Below are 15807 nucleotides of genomic sequence, written 5' to 3'. Positions count from 1 at the left end.
CTGCTGAGCAGCCTAAGTAAAGTTTTCGAAAGGGTAATCCTCGCACGACTAAACCGTCACCTGGAAACGGAAGAAGTCATTCCAGCGGAGCAGTTCGGTTTGAGAACGGGACACTCAACGGTGCACCAACTCGCTCGCATCACGCAAAAGGTAAAACACGGATTTCGAACCGGCAAATCGACTGGCATGATTCTCCTCGACGTGGAAAAAGCCTAGGACGCCGTGTGGCAAGACGCTGTCGTGTATAAGCTCTTCCGCTCGAATCTTCAACTCTACCTGGTCAAGATTGTGCAATCGTTCCTTTCTAATCGTACTTTCACGGTTGCCGTCAATGGTGAAAACTCCAGCACCCACAACATCCCCTTTGGCGTGCCTCAAGGATCAGTCCTGTAACCGATGGTTCCAGAATTTGCCTTGTGACTCCATCACAAATAAACAAAAATTATTAACCCCAGGATACAACCCTGGGCTATGCTCACTATGCTCACAGAGAGAATTAAAAAACTCTCCCACTCACACAATCCCAACCCTTTCCAACGGTACCACTCACCAGCCAGCAGTCTTTGAACAGCGGTTTGAGCGCCGGCAAAAGATCTCAGCCGAAGCAGCAATCCAGAGGCATGGCCAGGGGGCGGTGGTACTCAAGAGAGCGATAAATGTCTAAATACGAGCAATTCGGATTTGCTCGTATTCATAAGGGAATTTTCAGGTCGATCTCGGCATGCTAGCACTCGCCAGTTCAATTTCGCTACGAACGTACAGCGAGCAGTAAGTGCGCGCCGGATTAACGTTCGAAAAGGTTCGCTGAAATAGTGATTTTTTGCTAATAGTGATTTTTTCAATAATTTGATTGTCTTATTCTAGATACTATTACAGCAGTAAACTAAACGTCAAAATTAGTGTTGTTAGTAGTGTTAAAAGTTATAAAAAGTGGTTAGTAGTGTTAAAACGAAATCTAAATGTAAAAATGCTTTAAAGTCTATTGTCTTAGTCTAGGGTAGTTGCACCGAGTATAGTGCAACAAACATATACAAGCACAGAACAAATTAAAATCAAGCAGGAAAAAGGTAAATACTTGCACAAATAGTGTTTATTAGTAAAAACAAGCTAAAACAGACTCCCTAATACGACTAAAATGCGGTTTTAAGATAAAAGTGAGAACACGTTGTGGAAGACTAATGGCCGTGGTAGGTCCACAAAGGGCCTTTTTCTTTTATATTATTTGCCAGCTTTGTGGAAGGACGCCATCTTTATTCCTCCAATAAGCCACAAAGGAGTATCGGTGATCCTTTCATTCACCAAGGAAGCCATCTTGTCGCTGATTGGCATACCAAGGATCCTCGGAGACTGAGCGTCGGACGTCGATTGATCGCTGGACGTACTCCGGCAAATCCGTGGACCATATAACGACTGACAAGTTACACCATCGGTCGGGTTTGAGAAAGGTCACGAGGACTAGGACCCACTGACGTCATCTGTTGTCCCGGTGGTCACCAGGCGTTGCCCGCCGTCCCGGATTTCCACTCGATCAGCTCCATCGCTCTGACAGCTCGTCAGTCACCACCACGATCCCAAGCCACAATCCGACAGCCCGCAGTGTACCAACCAGAGTCAAAAACCGCAAGTAGTAGACATAGAATGTGACGTCACAATAGCATTAGATAATAAGCCATGGCCAATTCACAACCAAACAATTGTAAATATTTGTAATATAAGATGTGCACGTAATTTCTGGTTGTTGTGTAAGTTCATTCAGAAAGTTGAAACATTCACTATTAGTTTTGTTTGTGTATCGTTCGGACTCGAAGGGAGTCTTCATACCTCTCTCTCTTTGCGTTTCGTCCAAAATTGCATTGGCAGTGTGGCCTTTGAGTTATGTTTCCCTTAATGAGTTGCCATTGATTGCCACCAAACTACAGCATATCTGTGGATATGCTCTAATGCGAGTTCCCGCTGGAAGTGGAGAGTTGAGTTTTGGTGAGTGTTGTTTACCGGTTTCCCCTCATTCCGACCCTGGAGATCCCCCTTTTCCACTGAGCATAGTCGAGGGGGCTACAGTCCTGAGTCCGATTCTCTACAACGTCCTCACTTCTGACGTACTGATGGTAGACGGTGTATCATACGCATTCTTTGCGGATGACACGGCTTTCCTAGCGTCGGACAAAGATCCGGAAATAGTCGTTACTCACCTCCAAGCGGCGATGAACAATCTCCAGGAGTTCCAACGGAAGTGGCGAATCAAATTGAACGCAGGAAAAACGCAGTCGATTTTTTTCACGAAGAGGCGTGCTGCTCGACACCTTCCCCGTAGGTCGATTACGGTCAATGGTCAGCCAACTACATGGGACGATGAAGTCACATATCTTGGAGTGCTGTTCGACAAGAAGATGAAGTTCGACAAACATGTGAACTACGTCGCCGGAAAGGTTGATCGGTCTACCAAAGCGCTGTACTCCCTGCTGAATCGACGGTCGAAGCTGCACATTAAGAACAAGCTGCTGGTGGTCAAGTGCGTCATCCAACCAATGATCACCTATGCATCGGCGGTTTGGGGAAACTGTGCTAAATCACACCGCAAAAGGCTGCAGGTGAAACAGAACAAGTTGCTCAAGATGGTTCACAACTTAAACCCTCGGTATCCGACCGATGATCTCCACAAGCTGGCCGGAGTCGACACCGTCGATGCAAGCATTGAACGAGCCAAGAGATCCTTCAGGACTTCCTGTGAGATGTCAGCGAATCCGCTCATCGGAGCACTCTTTCCTCAACATCTGTGATACTAGTTTTAAGATAGGGGTAGGCGGGGCAATATGGACACCCGGGGCAGAATGGACACCCTCAAAATTTTGAAATATGCGAACTTTTTTGAACTTTTAACGAATAGAGAATATAGTGCATTTGTCTAAAACGTAGTTTCAGGAAAGAAACATTCGAAATTAAAATTATACTTGATTTTACACGAACAAGTTGCGTCCTCCGTTTTTTGTGCATGAAAATTATAATTTTCACCATCTAAAATAAGATTTAGTGATTAATTTATTGCAGGTCGATTAAAACCTGATATTTCTAGAACACATGCAAGTAGTTTTGCTGTATCTACATGCTTAACATGTTTATATTTTCTTCTTTATTATATCTAAAATCAAGTTTGGAAATATCTTCTGCTGCCGGGGCAAAATGGACACTCACCTTTTTGAAAGAAGCGGCCAGGGAAAAATATAACCTGAATCACAAACCAACCAAATTCTTCGATTTCAGTATATTTTCGGTGAAATGTTCACTATAGTAGACATAGGGTGAAACAAATTGGTCAAAAAACGACAGCAGTGGAAAATAGTTGTTCTAGGCACAACTGTACATGCCGACAAAAACGAAGATTTATCCAAAACAGTCTGAATTTAAATTAACTGAACAAAAATGAACTACTTCGGCGTATTATACATCCACAACAGTTGTTTTGTAATGAAATGACTTTATAGGTGTGAATAATGTATGAAATTCGTAAAAGTCTCATGGTGTCCATATTGCCCCATGGGTGTGTCCATTCTGCCCCGTAAGCTTGAAGACGGTCATGAAAAACTAACATTTTTCAAAACATTTTTTGAAGTGGATAAATAATTTTTCTTCATGAGTATTCTTATGCAATAGATGCTAAATAGATATTAAAAGGATACATGTATCAAAAAACTAAACTTTTTTGACACCTTGCCAGGTAAAGTTGGCAAAAACCTTAGGGTGTCCATATTGCTCCGCCTACCCCTAATCTGAGATCTAGGGTTTTTCGCATTCTTTTCCCTAAAATAGCCGAAAGTAGCTAGTAATTTTTGTTCTGTGTATTTATGTCTCATAATATGAATTGAATTATTCTCTCAGTTGAAAGGTAAACCAAATCTCTGAAGTGTAAATGTGAATAGTAGATATAAGAAAGTTGAATTCTGGACAAATAAATTAAATTGAATTGAATTGCTCAATCAGCATCAAATAAAGCAAAGAATCATAATACCCACGCTTTTTGCACCACTTCATTGCAGAAACGGAGAGTTGACCTTCTCACCATACTAAAATTCAGCACATTACTACAAATCTAGTAAATACTTCACCGATCTGTCCTATTGATCATCGCACTATACAAAAATTCAGCTCACTACTTTCTATCTAGTATTGTGGATTTACCGGCTACTTGTATTCTACCGGTTACTTGAGTAGCCGTTACAAAGTATCCGTTTTCATATAAAAATCAACTTGATTGTCAAAAAATGAATATCGCTGAATAGCTCGTGGCAACGAGGAATAGCGCATACAATAAAAATGTTTAAAAACATTTTTAAGTTACTCTTTTTATAATACGGCTACTTTGGATGCCATACTGAAGCGACCGGTAGAATACAAGTAGCCGGTAAATCCACAATACTTCACTGATTGAGTCCTATTCGATAACGAGCCTGGAACAAAGAGGAGAAACGTCAAAATTGGAACAGCCGATTCAGTGCCATCCCCATAGTTCCAATCGAGCAGGAGACCTGTCAAAACGACAAAGATTCGCCACTTTGGTATACTCGAGACTCTTTACTATTCGATTTTTCCAGTTGAACCACCGAGGGAAACACAAGGACCGGAAGTTGTCGCTTCAAAGCAAACACATGAAAGGGATGTGTCGCGAATTTTACCTGAAATTCAACATGATAAAGTAATCCTTTCGAAGAGGGCTAAGAAAAAAAATAAACAACAAAAAGCGGAAGGAAACCAAAATGAACCCCCCGAGCAAGTTGAAACCGTTGAGACGAAATCCGAAACGGTACGCCCTGAGAAGAACAGGTCGAAGAATCGTAAAGGACCGGCAAAGAAACCGAAGGACCAGCCTCGAAAGGAATTCGAAAAGGTTGAGGTTGTTCTGGATGTAAAACGGGTTACCACGCTGGTTCGATTCTCGTCCGAGCAGCACGAGAGTGAAATCCGGAACCCGTGCCCTCTCTGCTGCACTTCGTTCAAGGAAAGCGCCCTGGAGCGGCACTTGGGGCACGTCCATGGAACGAGGTGTTCCCTAGTTCCGCTTTTGTGTAGCGACATCAGGAACCACGTCATCTCTCGGGAAATCTTCCAGCTGAAACTGGAACAGAAGTCTAATCGCAATGGATCCACGTTCGTCTTCAAAATCACAAACTGCGCCGCGGTAACGCTTCTGCTCAAATCCATCTACACTTCCGACGGCAACGGGTCGTTGTCTTCGATCTTCGCCGGACCAGGGGTTCTGCGGATGAAACCCGGCTTCTACTACGAGGACGAAATCGAGGTGCAGGTGAGCGATGATTGTGTGCAGTCGCTGCTGGTGACGGTGAATCCTATCGAGGACGTACGTTTGCCTTACGACGTTGTGGAGCAGTACCACATCAAGAAAGTGAGTGCTAAGCGCACTCGGATCAATGGGTAATTGAACATTGTCTGTCTGGTTTTTGATGGTTATGATCGCTTACCTGAGTCATCCGTAAAAGCTGTGATTCTTCAGTCGGTTGACCCAGCCAGTTGAAAAAGGGCGGATTCTATTCGGGATGACTGTGAATGATAATTCATTCGTTTTAAGGAGGACATTTTCGTTTAGTGTAGAGTAGGTCCAGTGGTCCAGTGTGCGAACATGTTGCAACAAGTGAACGACCGCTGTATTGTAGCTTGTAGCATGCAGCGACCGTTCGCTTTTAAATGGGGCATGTTCGGTGTAGTACTAGATTTGTAGTAATGAGCTGAATTTTAGTATGGTGAGAAGGTCAATTCTCCGTTTCCGCAATGAAATGGTGCAAAAAGCGTGGGTATTATGATTCCTTGCCTAATTTGATGCTGTTTGAGCAATACTTGGATAATTTTGTTGTTTATGTTTCAAGAAATGGAGAAAACAGCAACACTGTTGCCCAAAGTTTTGCTCAAACAGCATCAAATTAAGCAAGAAATCACAATATCCACGCTTTTTGCACCAATTCATTGCAGAAACGGAGAATTGACCTTCTCACCATACTAATGTCGTTTTCGTTTTTGTGGCGGTGCTACACCACTTCGTGCTACACTTTTCACAGAAAAAACGAACATTTTCGGTGCAGTTGCGTTGGTGTGCGTGAATAAAAACCAAAATATTTACAACTTTGCAAATGCTGATTGGTGGGCACGGTGCGCACCTGCTACACTCTCGAATGTTTGAGTGCTGCACTATCTTGAACGGTGCAGAAAAAGTGCTACACCGGTGTAGCACGAAAATCAAAAACGAACATTTTCGGTGCAAAAGTGCTGCACCGGTGTAGCACCACCGTAAAAACGAAAACGACATAAAATTCAGTTCATTACTACAAATCCAGTACTACACCGAATGGGGCACATTCGGTGTAGTACTGGATTTGTAGTAATGAGCTGAATTGCTACAAGTTATCCCGGTTCACGGTAGTCCTAAACAGTCAACCAATGTTCATTTCCGCTACGTCATGTTGCTCATCGAAGCGATCACAACTATCATTTTAATGCTTGGTTCAAAGTTAAACGCTCATAAATCTACAGGACACGCCTTAATTTGCCGCGTCTTCCCATCTATGATATCCCAACTGCGGTTCGCAAGTTAAATGAGCATAATTTCAAACTCCAAAGCGCTTTCTATGGCCCCTCTGAGTACGAAGTATTGTGCCGTTTGGAGGAAGCCAAGAATCGTTCCTCGCTGACCGTCGGCAACTACTCCAAACAGGTTAATTTGCTGAACCGGGTTGGGGCAGAACACGAGCGCCATGAATTCGAAAGTTACACGATTGATCGACCGAAGCTCGAGCTGAAAAAGAAATTTAAGAAGCACAAGGATGGCACTACATACGAGCAAGCCTTGTATGCTTTGTCGGTAGGATTTTTAAATTTACCTATAACTGAAATTTTATCATTCACAACTTTGTCCCCTTTTAGATTGATCAGTTTAAAAATCCACCATCGTTGATCAACGAGGATGTTCGCGTGGTGCTGAGCATCACCATAAATCAAGTAATAGAAGTGGTCCAAGGAATTGTGGAGTACGTGGAGACGAACGCAATTCTGATTTTGTTAGAACAATCTATACCCGTTGCGAACGTTGTGAACATCAGATTCTTGTTCAACTCGGTTACCTTTCAGCTAGAGCAACAGGCACTTGAACGTTTGGCTGAGTGTCGAGCGGAGGTTATACTTTTTCCAACCGGAACCGATCCGGTACAGCATGGCGCAGAAATGGAAGAGCTCACATCGTAAGTTGGTTTCGATTCATGTTTTACTTCTTCGCTATTCTGCTATTTTGGTATTTTCTATCTTACTTCTTTACTGTACAATCCCTCACATGTACATTGTGGTAACCGTTTCAATCGGATTGGCGATTAAAAGTAGAGGTTGTTGTGAAAATTTGTAAATTTGAAGGGAAATACCAGTTCCATATCAAATTTACCGGGTCTGTGCCATTTGTCATAATGTCATTTGGCCTAAGGCCGTTTGGCATAAGGTCATTTGGCATAACGGTCATTTGGCAAAATGAACACTTGGTATAATAAAGAAGGGTGCATTTCGGTTATGCCAAATGTCCATTATGCCAAATGACCGTTATGCCAAATGTCCCGCTCCCAAATTTACCGGTGAATCGCTTTTTTTTCTACAGTGGCCATTCGCTCGTTGCAAAATGTTTACATTGCAACGAGCGAATGCCATTCGCTAATTGTAACGTCACTTTGACACTAAATTGCATCAAAATGCACTGCTAGCATGACTGACAGCACAAATTTGATACTTGTTTGCTTTTTAATTGCAAAAACTTGTCAAATTTTGCAATTCGGACTTGTAACTAAAAAGCGTTGCAACGAGCGGGTTTGCAACGAACGAACGGCCGCTGTACCCGGTTTTCACAAAAATGATTATCTGCAGATGGAACGATTCAATTACTAAAATACGAAATAGGATTTCACAAAATATAATCTCTCTTCAGGAGGCCAATAGTGGCTTAACACTTCTGTCCATTTTTTCGATTTTTACTTCGACTAACCAAGCTACTAAAAGCTACTAGAAAATCAGCAACAGAATAATACGAACCCAGCAAACAAAAAGGACTTGCGATTGGAAACTCGGTACGTGGAACTGCCGATCTCTCAACTTCATTGGGAGCACCCGCATACTCGCCGATCTACTGAAGGACCGCGGGTTCGGCATCGTAGCGCTGCAGGAGGTGTGTTGGACAGGATCCATGGTGCGAACGTTTAGAGGTAATCATACCATCTACCAGAGCTGCGGCAACACACGCGAGCTGGGAACAGCTTTCATCGTGATGATTGATATGCAGAGGCGCGTGATCGGTTGGTGGCCGATCGACGAAAGAATGTGGAGGTTGAGGATCAAGGGCCGATTCTTCAACTTCAGCATAATAAACGTGCACAGCCCACACTCCGGAAGTACTGATGATGACAAGGACGCATTTTACGCGCAGCTCGAACGCGAGTACGATCGCTGCCCAAGCCACGACGTCAAGATCATCATAAGGAGATTTGAACGCTCAGGTAGGCCAGGAGGAGGAATTCAGACCGACGATTGGTAAGTTCAGCGCCCACCAGCAGACGAACGAAAACGGCCTACGACTCATTGATTTTGCCGCCTCCAAAAATATGGCCATACGTAGCACCTTTTTCCAACACAGCCTCCCTTATCGTTACACCTGGAGATCACCACAGCAGACGGAATCTCAAATCGACCACGTTCTGATTGACGGACGGCACTTCTCCGACATTATCGACGTCAGGACCTATCGTGGCGCCAACATCGACTCCGACCACTATCTGGTGATGGTCAAATTGCGCCCAAAACTCTCCGTCATCAACAATGTACGGTACCGGCGACCGCCACGGTACAACCTAGAGCGACTGAAGCAACCGGATGTCGCCTCAGCATACGCGCAGAACCTCGAAGCCGCGTTGCCAGACGAGGGCGAGCTCGATGAGGCCCTCTAGAGGACTGCTGGAGTACAGTGAAAGCAGCCATCAACGACGCAGCCGAGAGCACCATCGGGTACGTGGAACGGAATCGACGGAACGAATGGTTCGACGAAGAGTGCAGAATGGGTTTGGAGGAGAAGAACGCAGCGAGAGCGGTAATGCTGCAGCAAGGGACTCGACAGAACGTGGAACGTTACAAACAGAAGCGGAAACAGCAGACCCGCCTCTTTCGCGAGAAAAAGCGCCGCCTGGAAGAAGCGGAGTGTGAAGAAATGGAACTGCTGTGCCGTTCCCAAGAAACACGGAAGTTCTATCAGAAGCTCAACGCATCCCGCAACGGCTTCGTGCCGCGAGCCGAAATATGCAGGGATAAAGACGGAGGCCTTTTGACGGACGGACGTGAGGTGATCGAAAGGTGGAAGCAGCACTTCGATCAGCACCTGAACGGCGTGGAGAACGTAGGCACGGTAGCCCACGGCAACGGAAGGAACGACGACGCCAGTGCAGCGGAGGACGGAAATGAACCAACTCCCACGCTGAGGGAAGTTAAGGATGCCATTCACCAGCTCAAAACCAACAAAGCAGCTGGTAAGGATGGTATCGCAGCTGAACTCATCAAGATGGGCCCAGAAAAGTTGGCCACCTGTCTGCATCGGCTGATAGTCAGGATATGGGAAACCGAACAGCTACCGGAGGAGTGGAAGGAAGGGGTAATCTTCCCCATTCACAAGAAAGGCGAACATTTGGAATGTGAGAACTTCAGGGCGATCACTATTTTGAATGCTGCCTACAAAGTGCTATCCCAGATCATCTTCCATCGTCTGTCACCTAAAACAAATGAGTTCGTGGGAAGTTATCAAGCCGGCTCCATCGACGGCCGGTCGACAATGGACCAGATCTTTACCGTACGGCAAATCCTCCAGAAATGCCGTGAATACCAGGTCCCAACGCACCACCTGTTCATCGACTTCAAAGCGGCATACGATAGTATCGACCGCGCAGAGCTATGGAGAATCATGGACGAAAACGGCTTTCCTGGGAAGCTGACTAGACTGATTAAAGCAACGATGGACGGTGTGCAAAACTGCGTAAGGGTTTCGGGTGAACTATCCAGTTCATTCGTATCTCGCCGGGGACTGCAACAAGGTGACGGACTCTCATGTCTACTCTTCAACATCGCGCTGGAAGGTGTGATGCGACGAGCCGGGCTCAACAGCCGGGGAACGATTTTCACAAAATCCGGACAATTTGTGTGCTTTGAGGACGACATGGACATTATCGCTAGAACATTTGGAACGGTGGCAGAACTGTACACCCGCCTGAAACGCGAAGCAGCAAAGGTCGGACTGGTGGTGAATGCCTCAAAAACAAAGTACATGCTGGTAGGCGGAACCGAAAACGACCGGATCCGTCTGGGTAGTAATGTTACGATAGACGGGGATACTTTCGAGGTGGTGGAGGAATTCATCTCAGTGGCGTCTCGTAACCTCACTTTTTACCTGTTCAACGACCCTAAAACTTGTAATTGCGGAGAGTTCAGGTTCTGATTCCAATTGAAAATGGATGGAAACGGCTATTCTCGTCATTCTCTACAAATTACATGCCAATTTGTTGAGAAAATTCAAAAATTTACATTTGTTGAACAGGTAGATTTGAGGTTAGGGAATCGCCACTGATTCATCTACCTCGGATCCTTACTGACGGCTGACAACAACGTGAGCCGTGAAATTCGGAAGCGCATCATCAGCGGAAGTCGGGCCTACTACGGGCTCCAGAAGAAACTGCGGTCGAAAAAGATTCACCCACGCACCAAATGCACCATGTACAAAACGCTAATAAGACCGGTGATCCTCTACGGGCACGAGACATGGACCATGCTCGAGGAGGACCTACAAGCACTCGGAGTTTTCGAGCGACGCGTGCTAAGAACGATCTTCGGCGGTGTGCAGGAGAACGGTGTGTGGCGGAGAAGGATGAACCACGAGCTCGCTGCACTTTACGGCGAACCCAGCATCCAGAAGGTGGCCAAAGCCGGAAGGATACGTTGGGCAGGGCATGTTGCAAGAATGCCGGACAACAACCCTGCAAAGCTGGTGTTTGCAACGGATCCGGTTGGCACAAAAGGCGTGGAGCGCAGAGAGCACGATGGGCGGACCAGGTGGAGTGTGACTTGGCGAGCATTGGGCGCGACCGAGGATGGAGAGTGTGATATATGTATGTTCCATTCGGCCACCCCTCGTCGTCAGGTTTATATTTTGACAGAAGGTATAACACAGTAAGTTGGACTGAAGACATAACAACAACGCGTGTGAACATGTAAAACCATTATAATCGCAAATAAAATGTTTCTTTATGTTTTAATCGAATAAAACATTACATTGGCGACGAGTTGTCGATCGTAACGCGCGCAATCGAGTAAAAACCGACGGAAAAAGGATGGCGCAAGGGCCAGCGTTCCGTAATTTCGACTGCGGCAGTGAGGAATGGGAGCTGTACAAGGAGCAGCTGGAGCAGTATTTTGCTGCTAACGGAGTGCAGCCGGATATGAAAAGGGCGGTTTTGATAAACCACTGCGAAGCCAAAACCTACAAGCTTCTTCGTGATCTGTGTACGCCGGATGCTCCAGCTTCGAAGACGTATGACGAGTTGTGTTCGCTACTATCCAAACATTTCACACCGCCGGTAGTAGTACACAAGGAACGGCGATATTTTTTGCGTGCAAAGAGGGAAGAAGATGAGTCGCTGAATGATTGGGCCGCTCGCTTGAAGAACCTGGCCTCGAATTGCAAGATGGGTAACCACCTGCAGCACAGTTTGTTGCTGAAATTCATCGACGGATTGCAAGGTAAAGCGTACGATAGGATCTGCGAAGAAGACGAGTCGTTGACATTCGAACGAGCGTACGAAATAGCAGTAAAGTACGAGCCGGATTCTCCCAGAGCAACAGGAGTGTTCCAGATCGACCGAACCAAGTCAGGACCGAATAGTAAGCAAGGAGCAGCAAAACGAGGAATGACGACGGGACTCTGCTTGGCGTGCAACAAACCAGGTCACTACAGACGCGATTGCCGTTTTAAGGAGTACGTGTGCAAGAAATGTCACAAGCGCGGCCATCTGCAAGCAGCATGTTCGCAGCAGCGGAATTTCTTCGTGGGACACCAGAAGGAACAGGATGACCATGAGGAGTCGGATGAGGTGACGATGCAGCAAAACTTTATCAGTAAGTGCAATTTTGGTGCTGTTTACTCAGTGAGTGAGGTACAAGGATCTGATTCACCAGTGTTGCTGACTGTCGAGATTGGTGATAGAGAATTTGAGATGCAGCTTGACACAGGAGCCTCGGTGTCAGTCGTTTCGTGGGCCTTTTATCGTGAACATTTCCTTCAGTACAAATTGTGCAATACAGCGATACAACTCAAGGGGTACAGTGGTGAAAAACTCACAGTGAAGGGTATCGTGCAACCAGTGGTTAAGTATAGGGGATTATCGAGTGCACTGACGATTGCCGTGACAGAGAACGGAGGACCACCTCTTCTGGAAAGAAATTTCGTTAGTCAGTTCCAACTGCGCATATTTTCTCTAAACAGTAAGGAGTACTCCACTCAGGAGCGTCTACAAGGTTTAATTGCTCGTCATCGGGATCTGTTTAGTCCGGGGTTGGGCACGTACAAACATTGTACAGTAAATATCGAGTTGGAGGAAAACGCGCAGCCAGTGTTTAGAAAACCGAGGCCAGTTGCTTATAGACTTGTGGACAAAGTATCAGCGGAGTTGGATGAAATGGAGAAAGACGGAATTATCAGCAAATGTGACAATTCGAGTTGGGGAACACCATTGGTGCCGGTGCTCAAAGGTGACGGTAGTGTAAGACTCTGTGGTGACTACAAATCGACGGTTAATCAAAGTGTGAAAGACGTAATTCACCCGTTGCCAACAGTGGAAGAAGTTTTTAGCAAGCTAAACGTGTTGAGAAACAATTAATCATAGTATGCATTGCCCTAGCCTTAACAAACGTATGTCATCCTAGAACTTAATAAATAATTCATTCTGTTATCAACCTTCAACCACTGCAGATGTTTCACTAATAGCTCTGCTAATAGGTTTTGGACCCAGATCATTTCAAGTCATTTTTTCGTTCCGGCAGCTGTACGTAAGCGATAGTCAAGATGGGAGATGAAGAAAAATTCCTGCGAATCAAGCCTTTCGATGGTACGAACTTCAACAACTGGCGGTTCAGACTTCTGGCGTTTCTGGAGCAGTTAGAGGTTGTACACTGTATCGAGAAGGAAGCTTTCGAGGAAGATTTCTGGGAGGTCCTAGAGACAGATTCGGCTGCGGTCAAACTGGAGAAGGAACAGAGAATAACAAGGCGAAGAAAGGAAGATAACAGATGTCGCTCGGTACTCATTGGAGCGGTTGCGGACAGCCACTATGAATATATAAAGGACAAGAAGACCCCGAAACAAATTTGGGACGGCCTACACGAAGTATTCCAGCGGAAGAGCATTACGAATCGATTTATTTTGAAACGCAAGTTGCTCGAGATGAAGCATGATGATCGGTCAAGTCTTGAAGCTCATTTCCTGCGGTTCGACCAACTAGTTCGTGAATTGAAGTCTACCGGAGCAAAAATGGATGAAGAAGATGTTGTCTGTCATCTGATGCTGACGATGCCGGTCTCCTACGATTCTGTGAACACGGCGTTGGAAGCAGTATCTGAAAAGCTGACTTTGGAGTTTATCAAGAGCAAATACCTGGACATTGAATCGAAACGTAGAGGCAGGAAGATTTCACCAAGCCGGGAGCTGGATGAAGTTGCGTTCGCTGGAAAATCCGGAAAGCTCAAGCTGAAGTGCTTCGGTTGTGGCAAGATTGGCCATAAACGAGCAGACTGTCGGGAACCAGGAACTCGGCAAGATTCCGAAAGGTACAAGGATAAGAAGCATTCAAGAACGGGAGCTGTTGCGAAGACAGTTTCGTTCGTTGCGGGTTCTGCAGCTGAGAGGAAGAAATGCTGGTACCTGGACAGCGGTGCTTCGGATCATATGTGTAACCAGAAGGAGATGTTTGAAACACTGGAAGCGTTGGATGAACCAGTCGTCATAGCCACAGCGAAGAAGGGAGTGAACCCCATCGCCAAGCACAAGGGCAGGATCAACATGTTTTCGAGCATTGGAGAACGAAGAATTCGCATTCACATCGAGGATGTCCTGTTCGTCCCGGATCTAGCGTTAAATCTGATGTCGCTTCGAAGGCTGGAGAATTCCGGAAAGAAGGTAATTTTTCACAATGGAAAAGTAGCAGTTGAAGATGAAGACCGGGATGTGGTGGCTACCGGGAAGCAAGCTGGTGTGTTGTACGTAATGGACATCGAGCATCAATCAACGGAAGGTAGTGCCATGGTAACGGGAAAAGTGAGCAAACAGTTGGAAGTTTGGCATCAACGTTTCGGTCATCTTGGACACAGTAATTTGATGAAGCTGGTCAGGAACCAAATGGTAGACGGAATGGAGCTGATGCAAGTGACGGTGACATTGTCTGTGAACCTTGTCTTGCGGCCAAGCAAACACGAGAGCCATTCGAAAATCGGGACGGAAAGCGTACGGTGCGTCCACTGGAGTTGGTGCACAGTGATCTCTGTGGCCCGATATCGCCTGTATCGGTGGACGGAATGGAGTATTTCATCACTTTTATCGACGATTACACGCACATGACCGTGGTGTACCTATTGAAATCCAAGGACGAAGTGATTGATTACCTGAAGGCCTATGAAGCGATGGCGAGTGCGCATTTTGGAATGAAGATATCTCGTCTGAGGTGCGACAACGGTGGTGAATTTGGAAGCAAGCAGCTGAAGGCGTTCTGTAGACAGAAGGGTATCCAGCTGGAGATGACCGTTCCCTACACCCCACAACAGAATGGTGTCAGTGAGCGGATGAACAGGACCATCGTTGAAAAGGTAACAGCAATGCTATCTGGAAGTGGAAATGAAACCCCATTCGAGATGTGGCACAAGAAAAAACCAAATGTGAGTAACCTGAAGATTTTTGGAAGCGACTGTTTTGTACACATTCCCAAGCAGAAACGGAAGAAGCTGGACGATAAAATGGAGAAAGCAGTTTTTGTTGGCTACGCGCCGAACGGATATCGAGTATGGAATGGTAGAAAAGTATTCGTTGCACGTGATGTTGTCTTCCATGAAAACCAATCGGAACAGAAGAAATCCTCTGAAGAGAAGCTGATTATGATGAGACGAGAAGATGCCAGTAAGCTGCTGACGGTACGTGACCATATTGAACAACCCGAGGTATGTCAAAGAGAAGCACTGGACTTGCAAGATGAGGTGACACGCGAGCCAGAACAATCGAATTGTGACGAGGATCTGGATGACACTTTGATCGGTAAAGCGGCTGGAGGTGAAGAAGCTGTACGTGATGTAGCTGATGGTCATTTTGATGAAGAGTTGCGCCGGAGTGATCGCAATCGGTGCCCGCCGGTGTGGTATGATGACTACAAGATATCTGCTTTTGCGTTGAGTGCTGAAGAATTCGTTGATAATATCCCGAGTGACATAGCTGTACTCCGGAAGCGAGATGATTGGCCATTGTGGGAAGAAGCGATCAATGAGGAACTGGCGTCGCTGGAGAAAAATCGAACCTGGACTCTTACGAAGTTACCAGCTGGACGAAAAGTTGTAAGTAACAAGTGGGTGTTCACCATCAAGCGAGACGGAAATGGAGAAGTGCAACGCTACAAGGCCCGACTAGTCGCCAGGGGATTCACGCAAGAGAAAGGATTCGACTATTCGGAAACCTACTCACCGGTGGCGAAGATGACTACACTGCGA

General features: G+C 45.9%; 1 protein-coding gene and 1 long non-coding RNA gene across 3 annotated transcripts in view; both read left to right on the top strand.

The window, feature by feature from the left end:
- LOC109403351 (helicase MOV-10) overlaps nt 1-15807 on the top strand; it is a 28613-nt gene that overhangs the window by 1735 nt on the left and 11071 nt on the right. Inside the window, exons 3-5 of one of the 2 annotated variants that reach the window (XM_062856351.1) lie at nt 4587-5424; nt 6535-6862; nt 6925-7238. In XM_062856351.1, the coding sequence (XP_062712335.1) occupies nt 4587-5424; nt 6535-6862; nt 6925-7238 (1480 nt within the window). The remainder of the gene's footprint in view (nt 1-4586; nt 5425-6534; nt 6863-6924; nt 7239-15807) is intronic. The other variant, XM_062856352.1, reaches the window with a different exon arrangement.
- On the top strand, nt 394-1728 carry LOC115267938 (uncharacterized). The gene is made up of 2 exons (XR_009999416.1): nt 394-799; nt 865-1728. It is a non-coding gene; the product is annotated as an uncharacterized LOC115267938 (long non-coding RNA).

Source organism: Aedes albopictus, chromosome 3, assembly GCF_035046485.1.
Source record: "Aedes albopictus strain Foshan chromosome 3, AalbF5, whole genome shotgun sequence".
Taxonomy (NCBI): domain Eukaryota; kingdom Metazoa; phylum Arthropoda; class Insecta; order Diptera; family Culicidae; genus Aedes; species Aedes albopictus.
The sequence above is the reverse complement of the archived record's forward strand: the minus strand, read 5'-3'. Positions and strand labels throughout refer to the sequence as shown.